The 14,798-nt window shown below is 54.7% G+C and overlaps 1 protein-coding gene across 1 annotated transcript in view; it reads right to left on the minus strand.

The window, feature by feature from the left end:
• Window positions 1-14,216, minus strand: part of ENG (endoglin) — a 30,609-nt gene extending 16,393 nt beyond the window's left edge. Inside the window, exons 1-2 of the mRNA XM_018055826.1 lie at window positions 13,770-14,216; window positions 5,362-5,504 (exon numbers count right to left, since the gene is read on the minus strand). Coding sequence (XP_017911315.1) covers window positions 5,362-5,504; window positions 13,770-13,836 — 210 coding nt within the window. The 5' untranslated portion in view covers window positions 13,837-14,216. The remainder of the gene's footprint in view (window positions 1-5,361; window positions 5,505-13,769) is intronic.

A 14,798-nucleotide genomic window follows, 5' to 3' on the forward strand; every position in this document is an offset into this window, starting at 1 on the left:
AAAGTCGCTTCCAGCAATTCTTCTAGGAGTGGAGCCTCGGGCCTGCGTGCAGCCCCCACCCTCCTAGGGCCAGACTGGAGCCGGCCAGATTGGAGCCGGCCGTCCCTTTGCTCACCCCAGTGGAGTCAGACTTACAGGCAGCGTAGCAGGCGAAGGGCGTCAAAGCCAGACGGACCTGAAGTCAAACCTGGGCTCAGTCATTAGCCTGTGACCCTGGGCAGTTACTTCCTGTCTCTGGGCCTCAGCTTCCTGATCTGGAAAATGGACTGAATGATATGCCTACTTCATAGATTTGTGAGTATTCAGTGACATTCTGCCTGCAAAGCGGGTGGTCCAACATCCAGCCAAACACATGGCAGTGATTGGCTTTCTCGACCTGCCATTCCCTCCCTGCTCACTCATCCAGAGAAGGGCCACAGTTTAGGGGCTGAGGAGGTGGGCATGTGGGCTGGGCAGTTGTTGGCTGAATTGGGACCAGTCAGGCCTCCCTGCAATAGCCCCTCTCTGGGCCTCAGTCTCCCCATCTGTGTAGGCTCAGTATTATATGGCTCTTTGATTCCGTCTGCCTCCTTGGGGCTCCCAGTGTTTGGCATCTGGGAGTCAGTCTCCAGCCAGGTGGCTACAGAGTGGGCTTCCAGAACCCCCACGAGAGGCACGCCACTCTCCCCAGCTGAGGGTTCCTGATCAACCCATGTCATTTCTACTTCCCCAGTTTCTTTGTCTGTCGGGGAGAATAGCACTGGGCCTGGCCCACGGCTGCTATGCTGTTAATGGGAGACAGGAAAGAAGGCACAACTCTGTCCTCCAGGAGCTTGGCGGAGAACAAGACTGACACCCCCAAACAACCAGTAACACTGCTAACCTCATGGAGGTGGCCAATCAGCAAATGCTTATACACAGTTACATTTCCCCTTCCTTCCAATATTGACCCACCAATCCAACCATCCACTACATCCACCAATCCAACCAACCATCCATCCATCCATCCATCCATCCATCCATCCACCCATCCATCCATCCACCCATCCAACCATCCATCCACCCATCCAACCATCCATCCATCTATCCATCTATTTACTCATCCTTCCAATTCTGGGACTGCCCCTGAGTTGAACACTGGGGATATAGCACTGAGATGCAGACGCAGTCCCTGCCCAGTCTGTCTGGCCCCAAGTCCATGCCCTTCCTAAGCCTGTCCCTAATATCTGCAAGGCCTGGGACGAGAACACATATGACAGCCCCTGGCCCCAACCCACCCCTCTTCTCTTCACATGGACACATGTGGACAACCATCCTGGAGGGTCAAGCTCTGCCATGCTCACCCCGCAGCCCCCAATAACCTCCCTGCCATTGCTGAGTGCATCACTCAGTGCCGGGACTGCTGACACCCACTCTGCCTCCTCCAGGAGTGGCTCCAGCACAGGCCAGGTCTGCTTGCTCTCTGCACCATAGATGCCACTCTAGTAACCGCATGCAGCCCTCAGATCTGGGGGAGCTAACCCCAGCCATACAGTGTCCCCTCTAGAGGGAAGGGCAAGAAGGAGCCCCATCCAACCCTGGGAGGAGGCTCAGTGCATTTGGGCAGGGAGTTCTGGAGTCCTGGGTACACAGGGCAGGGGCTGGGGAGGGATGGCAGAGGGGTGCAACTGGAAAAGGGCCAGAGAGGGGCTACACATTGTAGGTCCCAGGCAGGGGCCCCCTTGCCTAAGTCTGAGGGCTGCACTGCCTTCCACAGCCCTTCACAAGGTGGCCTAGAGGAACCCGGGGCCCCCTGCCCTCCCTCTGCCTGAGCAACCTCGTCTGCCCCTCTGGCAGGACGCAATCAGCACCAGAGCCCTGTGAGTTCCGCCTGCTTGGGGGTGGTGAGGCGGTGTCAGCTCTCTGAGTTTGCCCAGAAGTGGGGTGAATCAGCAGCTGTCTTGGCTGTGCCCTGGCTGCCTGAGGTTTGTTAGGAGGATAGCAGATCAGTGCAGTCGGCCTGACGGGAACCGCTGAGACACAAGGCCGGTTTCCTGTCTCCACGGGTCAGGATGTGACCCCGGGCCCCCTCCCGGAATCCAGGCTCCGGCCTGCCCTTTGGGGACCCAGTGAGACAGAGCCCCTGCCCAGCGGCCCCCTCATCTGTCTGCAAATGTCCCGAACATACACACACACGCACCATACACACACACCCTGAATCTCTCTTTCCCGAGGCTCTTGGCCGCCACAGCTCATGTGCCGCCCACCCACAGGAAATCTGAGGATTCAGAGGCCACGCGGGGATGGACAGGAAACTGTTTCTCTGTGCCAGGGTTTGCAGAAGGCAGCCATAGGTCGGGAGGGATTGGGCTGGTTGCTGAGACAGCCGCCACCCACGCCACCGCTGCCAGCTCGTATTTCTTGCCTCTAGGCCTTTGCTCAGGCAATGCCCTTTGCCTGGAATGCCCTTGACGCCCCTCTGTCTGGCTCGACACTGGGAGTCATTTCCCTACTGCCCCTTCCTTCCACATTCGGTGATCATCCTCCTGGGGCCCACAGCCCCTGGCACCCCCTTCCCTCCACTGCCAAGTCCATGACTCAGCACCAGGGCTTGCCGAGGCCCACCTCTGCCTCTCCTGCGAGCACCTCCAGGGCCGTGGCCAGAGCTGCATTGCCTCTGCACCATCAATGCCCAACACAGGCTGGACACAGAGCAGGCACCTGGCGAGGACTGGTTGTGGGAAACTGTTGGACTGGAGATCCCCTTCTTGGCACCTGCCTGCCGAGGAAAGTGCCCCCCAGGGAAACCACAGTTCTTTCCGTGTTACTGCAGTAGGTCCGATGGGACCGTGGGCTCTCTTGGGGCAAGAGAGCCACGAGCATCCAGCTCCAGGAGGCTAGACCTCAGCTGCCCCTCTGCAAGTGCGTTCATAGTCCCTGCTTCAGCCACCTGGTAGCAGTTGCCTGTGCGGATCCAATTAGTTGAGTGACGTGAAGATGCTCGGTACATTGTAGCATGTCGGGCCAAATGAGAGTATTGACATGAGAGACATAGGCCCCGCAGAGGAGATGCTATAATGACAGACACAGCTACTGTAAGTTAAGTAGCGGCTTTGGGCAGAACCATGCTCAATATGATGCCTGCATTGCCCCCCTGGATTCTCACAGCCTCCTTGTGAGGTAGTTATGGTCATCAGCCCCATATTTCCCATGGAAAACCAAGGCTTGGAGACGTGGCCCAAGGTCATGCCCCTATAAGGGATGAGGTTCAGTGCAAAGTCAGTCTTGCTTCAGAGCCCATGTTCTTGACCTTCCAGGTCACATAGCAATACATTCATTCATTCATTCATTTGTATACACAGTCACTGGTGCACATCAGGCCCTGGGCCAGATTCGACTACTCCGTGATTCTTTGGTGAGTCCCTGAGCCCAAGAAATGTGTGTCTATCGGAGCCTGGAGAGAAGGAGCCCCCTGCCTGCCCAGTGCGATATGAGATGCTGGCCAGTGATGGATGCAGAACTGGGGCCCCCATCTCCCAAACCCCAGCTCTTTCCATCACCCCCTCAAACAAACAGGCTCAGCAGTCCTGGAGCCTACAGCCTGGCTCCTTGAATTAAAAGCTGGACATTCCATGGACTGAGTTCTCTGGTAGAGGCAGAAGGTGACAAGGAGATTCTGTCGTCATGAGTTTAGGGTGACAGGTTACAGCAGCATCTTGTCATGCACCTAAAAATCCTCCAACAACTGTCACTGTTCACAGGATAAAGACCAGGCCGCTTGCTGTGGCAATGGGGCCTTGTCAACCTCCCCAGCTGTGCCCCGAGGAGAAATGCATGCTCACGCTATAGCAAGCCATGTGATGCTGACCCCAAACGAGGCCCGCCTCCCTGCCTGTGCATTCACTCTGCGCACTCACTGTGTCTTCTGTTCAGCCACACGGCCTCCTTCACTCTGTGAGCTCTGGCCACCCTTAGCGTTCTTGCAATCTCCAGGAAGCCCTGCCTAACCCCAGAGCAGCCCTGTGCTCCCTGAGAAAGCTCCAGTCATCTGGGTCCTGGCTGTCTGTCTGCACATGTCTCCCATGGGCCTGGGTGCTTGGCTAGGAGCCTTCTCTGACTCTGGCCCGCTGCTGAGTGATTGGGACTGGGGGCGTCCCAGCCACCCAGGTGAGGCTCCAAGACCTGAACATCCAAACAAACAAAATGAACTTGCGGAGGGCAATCTCATTTTCCCTATCATTACCAAATTTGAAAAAAAAAATTACAATGGCTATCGAAACCACATAACATGTGTTTGGCTCTATCTGGAGCTTGGGGATTATCAAGGCCCACAGTCCTCATGGCAAGCAGGGTGGTGGGGAGCAGGGCCCCCCGATATTGGTGGTCTGGGCACCATCTTATCACTGCACAAATGCAGGGTAGCCTAACAGTTTCAGGGACCACAAGTTCACCCCGAGCTGATACCACTAAATCGCTATCAAGACCTGAGGCTGCATGGGCCAGGTGTGGATACCAGCCCAGGAGGGCCAGGTGCCCCCTGAACACTGAGATCCACTGAGGAATCCAGGGGACAGCCTGGTTTGGAGTCTCCGGGGATCTAGTGAACTCTGACCTCAGACATATTGCTTCACTTTTCTCGGCCTGGCACAGGTCCCTCCTCTGAAAAATGGGGAGACAGAGCCCTGACAGACGGGCCCTCGAGAGGCTTAATACATGTAAGGAGCTTAATTCTGTTCCCGGCACTTAGTAGGCCTAGCACAGTACCTAGCACACAGTAAGTGCTCAATAAACGTGTTATTAGTATCAGGAGGGACCTAGACAAACTCATGGCGGGTCTTCTTGGTAAGGGGAGGAGAGTCTTGGAGGTGATGTCATCGGTTTCCAGACCCTGACCCGGTCACAGGGGTTTGATGAGCAACATTCCAGGGAAGGAAGCACTTTTTCAAGGTCAAGGCTGCCTGGAGCAAAGCCGTATCCATTAAGAAGAAGTGAGCTCCCCATCACCAGCGGTGCATGAACAACCGCTCGCCTGGCTTTTTTCCGCTCCTCTGCTGGCCAAACCCAGCCCTTCCCACCTGGGTCTTGTGCAGTTTGGGGATTATCAAGGCCCACAGTCCTTGTGGCAGGCAGCGTGGTGGGGAGCAGGCCACTCCCCCCCGATATTGGTGGTCTGGGCACCGTCTTATCACTGCACAAGTGCAGGGCGACCTAACGGTTTCAGAGGCCACAAGAAGATTACCTCCAGAAATGGCTCTGCTGACAGGCCCTGTGAGATGCCCATGTCACTATCCTGGCAGAAGGCCTGGTGAGGACTCAGCCCACTACCCCAGGGACTGAGTCCTCATCTCATTGACCCTGGACCATCCTCTGGGTCCCCACCCAACCCTGCCATTGGGCACTCACCCCTAGGAATGTCAAGAAGAGCACGTGGACTTCTAGGGCGGCATCGGGGATCTGAGCCACACAGCCCTCAGAAACCTGGCTCATTGCGTATGTCACCTTGGAGTCCACAGGCTGTAGGTCACAGTAGACTGTTTCTGCAAGACCTGTGGGAAATCACAGGGCGAGAGAGGGACAAGTTAAGAACCAGTTAAGAACAAGGTGGTGACAGCTGCTCCCACTTTCTGAATGCCTACTGGATGCTTGGCCCTGTTTAAGGTCTTCATTACATCCTCACAGCTACTTTACAAGGGGTGTGTGTGTGTGTGTGTGTGTGTGTGTGTGTGTGTGTGTGTCTGTGTGTGTGTGTGCGTGCTTGGTCACTCCGTCGTGTCTGACTCATTGCGACCCCATGTAGCCCGCCAGGCTCCTCTGCCCATGGAATTTTCCGGGCAAGAATACTGGAGAGGGGTGTCATTTCCTCCGCCAGGGGATTTTCCCAACCCAAGGTAGATATCATAATATTCATTCCACAGATGAAGAAACTGAGCCTCAGAAATGAAAAATCTCTTACCTGAGGTCACAGCGCTAGTAGGTATAGGGTCAACAGATAAAATGCAGGACGTCCAAATTTGAATAAATGAATACGTATTTAAAGTATAAGCATATCCCAAACATTGCACAGGATTTACTTAGACTAAAAAGTTTCAGTGTTTATCTGGAATTAAAATTTCACTGGGCATCCTTTATTTTTATTTGCTACATGTAGCAACGCTAACATGTGAGGCAGGGCCCACGTGTACACGCACCCAAGCCTCCGGGCTGGTTCGCTCCAAAAGATCAGGAGGCAAAACTTCCCCTCGTGAGCCTCAAGGAGGCTTGAGAGTCTCCTGGCCTCAGCGGAGAGAGCGAGCCCAGGTTCAGAGGGCAGGGCCGGAGTAGGCCGCAGAGCCTGCTGCCCGGAAACGCAGGTCCTGAGGGAAGGGAATGGAATTTCACCCCGACCCAGCAGAGGAGGAAGAGGAAATGAGGCCCCTACACCTCGTCCGAAGGAATGTGCCGGGGAAGGGGGGGCGCTCCGGAGGAGGGAAGGAGGACAGAGAAGGGGAGACTGTTTGGAAGTTTGTGTCTCCATCTTGTCGCGCTCACTTCCTGTTTTCTTGGAGATCAAAGATGGGCGCGGAGGGCCTGGCCGCACGTCCAGCCGACGCCAGTCCAGAGGATCGGGGGGAGGGAGGCTTCTTCCGAATCCCAGGCTATTGGTCTGGCTTTGGCTTAACCCGGTCTCCTTGCCCAACTTTCCACTGGTTGGCTCAGGACCCCCAGAGGTCAGAGAAGGACATAAGATGGCTGCCCCCCCAACACACCACCCGCCAGCAACCACTTGGGAAGGATAAGTTCAGGACAAGAACATTCGGCTTAGAAGTCCTCACCCTGGCCCTGTCCTGTGTGCCAGGGACCCCAAAGTGCCTGTGGAATAGGGCATTTGAAAGCCAAGGTCCCTGGAACCAGGCTGACCTGGGTTTGTGTCTGAGGAGGCCCAACACTTACTAGCCTATGTGTCTTTGATGAACTACTTCACTTTGGGCTTCGGTGTCCTCATTGGTAAAAGGACGCAAGAACAGAATCCACAAAACCATAGAGGTGACTGAGAGGACTCCGTGAGACAAGGCGTATGGCTGTTTGTTGCTGTTTTTGCTTTTTGGCCCCACCGCACAGCCTGTAGGATCTTAGCTCCCCAGCCAGGGATCGGACCTGCCCTCCCTACGATGGAAACACAGAGTCTTAACCACTGGACCGCAGAGGTCTTTCTTTTGATTTTAATTGTTTGATTGACTTTGGCCATTGAAGAACAGCTGGTCCCAGGTGGGTGGTGAAGTGGTGGGACAGGACAGCTTGCAGGCGCGGGGCTTCAGAGAGGGAGGTCACTGGTGTTTCAGGCTCAACTAGACTCAAGGGCTGGTACCTTTTGCTGCTGTCCCCCCTACTTGGGGACCCACCGAGCCCCTCAGTGCTCCCCACCTTCCCCCTGACCCTGTCAGTGAGCACAGGCTTCCTGGCTGTTGCTTTTCCTCCTGTACAGATGGGAGACTACAGTCCAGACATGCAGGATGTCCAGAGTCACACAGCACACACAGCTGACTGGGCCAGGCTCGGACCTACCTCTCCGCTCTCAGTCTGGGGTCTGGTCCGCAGATTAGCCCAGGGCCTTCCTCCTTCCTTCAGACTTTCCCTGCCCCCTCCCCAGACTTCCAGGAACCCCAGTTCCTCCCGGATCGCTGGGGCCGCCTGGGGCCACCTCCTCCATGCCGTCAGCGGGAGAGGCCACAGGCCTGGCCATTATGTAATGATCAGATAACGGGCCAGGCTGGGAGATCAGATAAGAGGTCCATTTATTTTGGGGCCTTTTCGAGTCCTGGCCGCCCCCACCCCGCAGACGAGAATGGGGAGACAGGAGGGAGTGTGACGCCCGGGGCCTGTCTCCCGGAGCCGGAGGCGGGCCCAGACAAAGCTGAAAACAATCCCCTGGCACCAAGGGAAACTCCTGGGACCTGGGTTGGAGGAGGCGCCGCTGGGGGCCTGGGTGACCGGGTGAGTGAGAGACCCAGCACTGGGGAGCCACCTCTCCAGCCCTGTCTGCTCCCTCTCCTGCCCCACCCACAAGCACAGAGCCACCTCGGGGGCTTTCCAAATGGCCACCCCCAGCACCTAGGGAGGCCGAGAGGATAACAGTCAAGCAAAACCAGCCCTGGAGCCAGAGGGTATGAGCAAAATCCCAGCTCTGCCTCTTGGACAGCTGGTCACCGTGAACAAGAGCCTAACTTCTCTGAGCCTCAGCTTTCCCCTTTGCAAGACAGCCACCATCATGTTTCCTGGGCATCAGGGACTATTTAGAGGCTTTTCTTGAGTTCATTCATTTGATGCGTGCAGCAGTCCTACAAGATGGGGACTGTTATTATGACCATTTGACACATGGGGAGACCAAAGATTAGGGAGAGTCAAGAATTTGGAAAAGATCCTGATGCTGGAAAGATTGAGGGCAAACAGAAGAGGGTGACAGAGGACGAGATGGTTGGATGGCATCACCAACTCAATGAACATGAATTTGAGCAAACTCCAGGAGACAGTGAAGGACAGGGAAGCCTGGCGTGCTGCAGTCCTTGGGGTTGCAAAGAGTTGGACATGACCGAGCAGCTGAACAACCACAGCAAGAATTTGCCTGAGGGCACCCAGCTGTTAAGTGGCAGGGTTCATACTGGAGCCCAGACCATCCAGCTGTAGCACCCAGCACCCGCTGCACAGGCTGTGTTAGCTGCATGAGGTAACCCGCGTACAGATCCTGGTATGCAGTAAGTGTTCTGGACACAGAGGCTGTGGTCATTCTATGAAATCAGGGCAGGTCCTCTTTGACAGAGGTCTTTTCTGCTTTTTCTCTTCTTCAGTCACCCAGTCAACCTTTGCTCCTTTCAGGATCCAACCATGGCCTCAAAGATTTCCCTGCGTCCAGCCCAACCACTGCTCCCTGGGCCTGGCCACCAGCAAGACCTCAGCATTCCTTTCCCCAATCTGTCCTGGGCTGCTGGTGTCTCTGGGTTAAGGCCACCCTCCACAACCTGGAGTGGAGTTAAAAAGTGCCAGGATCCAGGACTTCCCTGGTGGTCCAGCGGCTAAGACTCTGAAACCCCAGTGCAGGGGGCCCAGGTTTGATCCTTGGTCAGGGAACTAGATCTCACCTGCCGCAATTAAGAGTTCCCATGCCACAATTAAAGATCCCACATGTTGCAACTAAAAAAAAAATTAAAACATAAAGTGTAGGGATTGAGAGATGTTGAAGTTTCAGATCCTGATTCTGCTCCTTTCCAGCTTCCTTTCCATGCCTCAGTGCTATTATTTGTAAAATGGAGTGGTCATAGTTAAAATACCTTCCTTGGTGAGTTGGTGGAAACATTGGTAAATTGACACAAGCATGGTGCTAAACAGGATTCCTGCCCAGGAACTAGAAACCGCTGTCAGTTATTTATGTCCGTTGGAGGGAAATGTGAACGTTTCCATCAAACATACCTTATTCCTTGCCCTTTCTGTGCCCTCTCCCTGAACACTTCTATTCAACTCCTATTCATCCTTCAAAACCCTGTTGGGAAAATCTCATCAGAACCCATCCAGTTGTGCTCTAGGTAGGAGACCCATTACAGGTGCAGGAAAGAAACCTAATGTGTGGGGTAAGACGATTTGGCAACAGAGAGAGCCTCACTGTCTTCCCCAAGGCACTATGGTGTATGGTTAGGTCCCGGGCTCAAGCCCCGTTACTCATTTCTGAGCTATGTTACTCAGGCAAATTCCTTCACCTGCCAGAACCCCAGTCTTCTCAGCTGTGAAATGGGGCTAATAGGAGAGCCTGCTTCATCGGGCTTTTGTGCAGGTTAAGTCTGATAGTACACATAACAGGCCTAGAGCAGTGGTCTGGCCTTCATCTCCACCTTTGTCACAGGTATTAAAGTCAGTTTGGCCCTGGATGAGAGTCCTCTTTAGCCTCCAGAGCTGATGCCCCAAAGCTGGGGCTGGAGCTAGAAGAAGGGGCCCCAGAACCAGGGCGATCAGTGTTCCAAGCCTCCCACAGCCACCCAGGCCACCCATGGTACAAGGAAAAGAAGCTGAGTTCAGTAGACAGCTTGGATCTGTCACTAGTCCTGAGCCTTGATTTCCTCATCTGTAGTCTGGGTATAGAGACAAAAGGCAGCCTGACACATTGGAGACGCAGAAGAGGTGGTCCCTCCTGCTCACCCTGATTCCTCACTAGGCCCTTGAGCAAATAAATAGACCAGGCTTGTCCTCCGAGGGCCCAGCACTGACCTAGTGGTGCCCATGAGAAATTGAGATCGATTCTTTCTCTCCCTCTGGGGCTTAGTGTTACCAACTATCTGGCCGAAGTGAGAACCTCAATTAATGGTCCTGCCCTCACTGTCTCAGGGAACCCCTGTCTCCTGGTTCACACAGCTCCTGCTCCAACCTACCTTTCCTCCCGGCAAACGAGAGGCTGCCCCGAATGCACTCTAGGGATGGATATCTGTAGGCTGTGTCCTGCATCCCTAGCCCCTTCTCAGGGGTCAGGGCTGGGGAGACTCTCACACAGGTGGCCAGCAGCACAGGGGACTCCAAGTCACACCTCTACCCTGTCTTTCAGTAAGCACTTACCCACACTTAGGAAACACTGTTTGATTCCAGCCACCCAGCACGGGCCACGAACCCCAGCACCTCCACTTCTGGGACTCTATCCAAGTGAAATACTCCAAAATACAGGAAAAGATGCATGTACCAAAAACGTGCTTGGAAGTGGTATTTATAACTGGTCCCCAAGGGGAAACCACCTAAGTATTCAACAACAAAGGATTCATTAGGGAAATGATGGGATGGCACGTTTAAGGGAGAGAATATTCTAGAACCACAGTGGAATGATCATGGAGTCCACACGACCACATAGAAAACTTCTGGGACATAAAAAGGGTGCATAAGATTTCCAGATTTGATCCACTTGCATTGAAATTACCTTAAAAAGCTAGACAATAGCCAGTAAGAAAGACATCAGCATGCTAACAAGGCCCAAATTAATAGAAGGAGCTGGGAGGTCATTTCCCCCACTCTCATCTATTTTCTTTAAGGAGCGGACTCGAGTGAATATATGGTTAAATTGCTTTTAAAAAATCTATACATATTTGCTCTTAAAAGAAATTCCAACATGACAGGGAAGTGTGTTTTAGAAAGTGAAGATCGTCTAGAGGAACCTGGTGCTAAAAAGCAGTGACGTTGGGGTTTTCTTCGTGCATACGGTACGTCACATATGCGCTTGGTCACGTCTGACTCTGGGACCCCACAGACTGCAGCCCGCCAGGCTCCTCTGTCCTTGGGATTTCCCAGGCAAGAATACTGGAGTGGGTTGCCATTGCCTTCTCCAGGGGATCTTCCGACCCAGGAACCAAACCCGAGTCTCCTGTGTCTCCTGCATTGGCCGGCAGTTTTTTTTACTGGCTGAGCCACTTGGGAAGCTCACAGTGTGTGTTTCTGCTACTTTATAGAACTGGAGTCAGTACTGTAGGAGCATCTGACAGTGTGTCCCAGACGGATGTCCACAACAGTGTAGATCTGGGAATAGCTTTTTCTTGGTAACTGCTATGTGAGATTCCAGTGCGTAGTCAGCCATGTCATGGAGTCCAGGCTGGTGGACACTGCCTGGCTTTTGTTACAGGCACCTATGGACCATACATCCTTACTGAGTCGGGCAAGTAAGCCCTTGGGGCTGACTTCTGAAGGCAAGGATGTTACACAAGTTCGGGTTTTGAAAGATTCTGCCAGGTTGTGTTCCCAGAAGGCTGGATTCATCCGGGGACCTGTTTTGGTCCTATTTTGACCGCTGGGGTGCCAGCACCTGCCAGCAGGAGCAGATTAATATGTTATCAGGAGTTTTTCCAACTGGCTCTTAAACATAGCCATAATTAAAAATTAAATTTTATAAGCTTATCATTAAATAAATCACATATTTTATGTGTAATATATATCAAATGTATACTATTGTATCGAAAGTCATAAACCCCTAATTATTTTATTCCCCTTGTATTATCTGTGTTCTTAAGGTTATCTACGTCTGTCATATCTGGGTGGTGGAAATAGTAGATAAAGCTTTATTATGGCGCAGCCGCCCCAACTCCAAGTCTGCTGAGCTGATAGCTTGAAATCAGCTGGGTGGGAACATTGACACCATGGATATTAACAAACATTAACAACCCCCCGCCCCCACCCACCTCTCCCAAACCACTGTTGACTATTTGCCAGCATACCACTGCCTTCCATCCTATAAAACCCGACCCTAAAGAGCTGCGAGGGTCTTTCTCTGATGACCTAGAGGAAGAAGAGTGTTATCAAACTAGAAAGTGGGGGAGGCTGGAGAAAGGCAAGATGGCTGGGGGCCTATTGTGGAGTTCAGGTACAGCTTCTGTCAGAACTGTGTGGAACTCAGCAGGTCAGAGCCTCCACTTCCCCTCCTGTAAAATGGGGTGATAGAGGCAGCCGTCTTGGAAGATAACTGGGAGCTTATGGAGAGTGGCTGCCATATCACTGCCTGATCAGGAGCAAGTGCTCAAAGGAGCCACAGGCCTGGGGCGAAACCCTGCTGGTTCACTTAATGTCTGAGACTCAGTTTCCTGTATTGTCAGTGAAGCAGTGGGAAGAGCTTAGAGACCCAGGACTAGGGACCTTAACATGCCTTGGCTGGAGTTAGGGGCTTCCCTGATGGCTCAGTGATAAAGAACCTGCCTGCAAAGCAAGAGACAGAAAGAGACTCTGGTTCGATCCCTGACTGGGGAAGATCCCCTGGAGAAGGAAATGGCAATCCACTCCAGTACTCTTGCCTGGAGAAATCCCGTGGACAGAGGAGCCTGGCGGGCTATAGTCCATGTGGTCGCAAAGAGTTGGATACGACTGAGCGACTAAATAACAATAATGACAGGGTAGGGGAGGGAGGGGGCGATCATCGTTGCTTCTGTTCCCATTCTCACCCCCCACCCTATCCCTTAAGGAGGTCCTGGATGTGCCCGAGGTGAGGGGGTGTCCACTGGGCTATCTGGGGGCTTCAAATAAATGAGGGGCAGGGCACAGAGAGGCCCAGGGAGAGTGGCATGAGGGGCCAGGGTCCCTGACTCCTCGCTAACTCTCATCTAGTCATTTCAGAAGGTCGCAGAGGCCATGACCACCTGGAGAAGCCCCCAGGCTGAACCCCTAGTCTGGGCTGTGCCCCCATTCCGCACACTTCTTGGGTGTAAGCGGAGGGAGCACCCAGTCGGAAGGGTTCCGGGAGCCGCTCACAGGCCCCGTGGAAGGTGAAGGAGGAGGAATGCAATCATAAAACCACAACAAACAGAAACCAGCTTGCCACTGACTTTCCCCGAGGGGGCTTCTCTTACCATCCTCTGCTCGGCTCAGCGGCCCGAAGGCAGTCCCCCAAGATCACACCACGAGGAAACACAACGTGAGATCTGAACCCAGAGCCCAGGTTCTGACTCTGAGACCGTGCACCCTCCCGTCCCACCCATGCCTCAGATGAGTAACTCAAGGCCCAGAGAGGGCAGGGGACTCGACAAGGGCTGAACAGCACTCTAGGACCTGGGCTTCCTGGGGAGAAACTGGACGTAGCTGGAGGCCAGTTAAGGTAAATAACTCATCCCTGTTTGCCCGAGTCGTTTAGGATGGAAAGTTCATCCTGCCAAACCGGGATGTTTGGTCACCCTGTGACATCTGTCTCGGGCGGTCCAGAACCACCCCCTGACCCCAGGACAGCTCCACTGGGCAGGAGTCGGGACAGAGGGAGGAGGCCGGGAACACTCGGGGCCTGGTTTGTGCCCTGGGGGCCCAGTCACCCCCTCCCCGGGTCCCTGGACACCTACTTGTGGGGCCGAGGCTGCACACAACCAGCAGCAGGCCAACGGCCTGGCAGAGCGCGCCGCAGTCCATGCTGTCCTTCCGGGGGTCTGCGTGCGGGGCCTTATCCGGTGTCCAGGGGCAGGGCTGCGGACGGGCGCGGGGGCCGGCGTGGGCTCTCGCGGGGACCCAAGGGCAGCAGGCAGCTGGAGCGACGGCGTCCCTGCTCCAGCCTTCTGAGGTGGCGGCTGAGGGGTCAGGAGAAGCGGGCACGGGAGCGCGGGGCCAGGCCGGGGGGTTGCTGGCCCAGCCTTAAGCGGGGAGAGGCTGCAGGGCTTTTGTGGATGGTGGTGGCAGCGGCAGCGGTCCCGGCCTGTGGATACAGATGGAGGCTGGGGTCTGACCGTCAGCTATGGGAGCTCCGGCTCATCCAGCCTGGCCCGGGGAGGCAGGAAATGCGCTTCCTTAGAGAAGGGGCCGGGCCAGGCGGCCTGCCAGGCAGGGAGAGGAAGTGCCACAGGCTTTGTCGCTGGGTGGGGGGCCCTGGGGCGGGGGTGTTTGTTGTGGGGGGGAGGCAGTGTCGTGGGAGGACCCAGGCTCCAGGTTCGTCTCCCCACATACCCCACCCTCCCATCCCACCCTCTCCAACAGCTGGCTGGTGGGGTGCATCTGGCTGCCCCAGGGGGGCAGATGAAAAGAACCATCCTAACAGCCCACCAAGGGGCACCATCAGGGGCCAGGCCTGGCCAAGGCCTGGAACTTCATGGGGAACTCAGCTCTGTGAACTCGCTGTCCCCATTTTGTAGATGAGGGGACAGAGGCTTGATGAGGCGCAATCACTGACCCAAGAAGATGGTGGAGCTGGAGTTTGAACAGGTCTCCTCGGGCACCAACACTGGTTTCCCTAAGTGTGACACTGGGCTGGCGTTCCCTTGTTTTGTAAGCAGGGAGCCTGAGGCCCAGGATAGGGGAGCAACGCTCCAAAATTGGCACAGCGCGGCAGCTGGGGCTGAGATCTCAGGGCCCAGGGAGCACAGAGGACAAGCCCACTGCCA

This window comes from Capra hircus, chromosome 11 (genome assembly GCF_001704415.2).
Source record: "Capra hircus breed San Clemente chromosome 11, ASM170441v1, whole genome shotgun sequence".
Classification (NCBI taxonomy): domain Eukaryota; kingdom Metazoa; phylum Chordata; class Mammalia; order Artiodactyla; family Bovidae; genus Capra; species Capra hircus.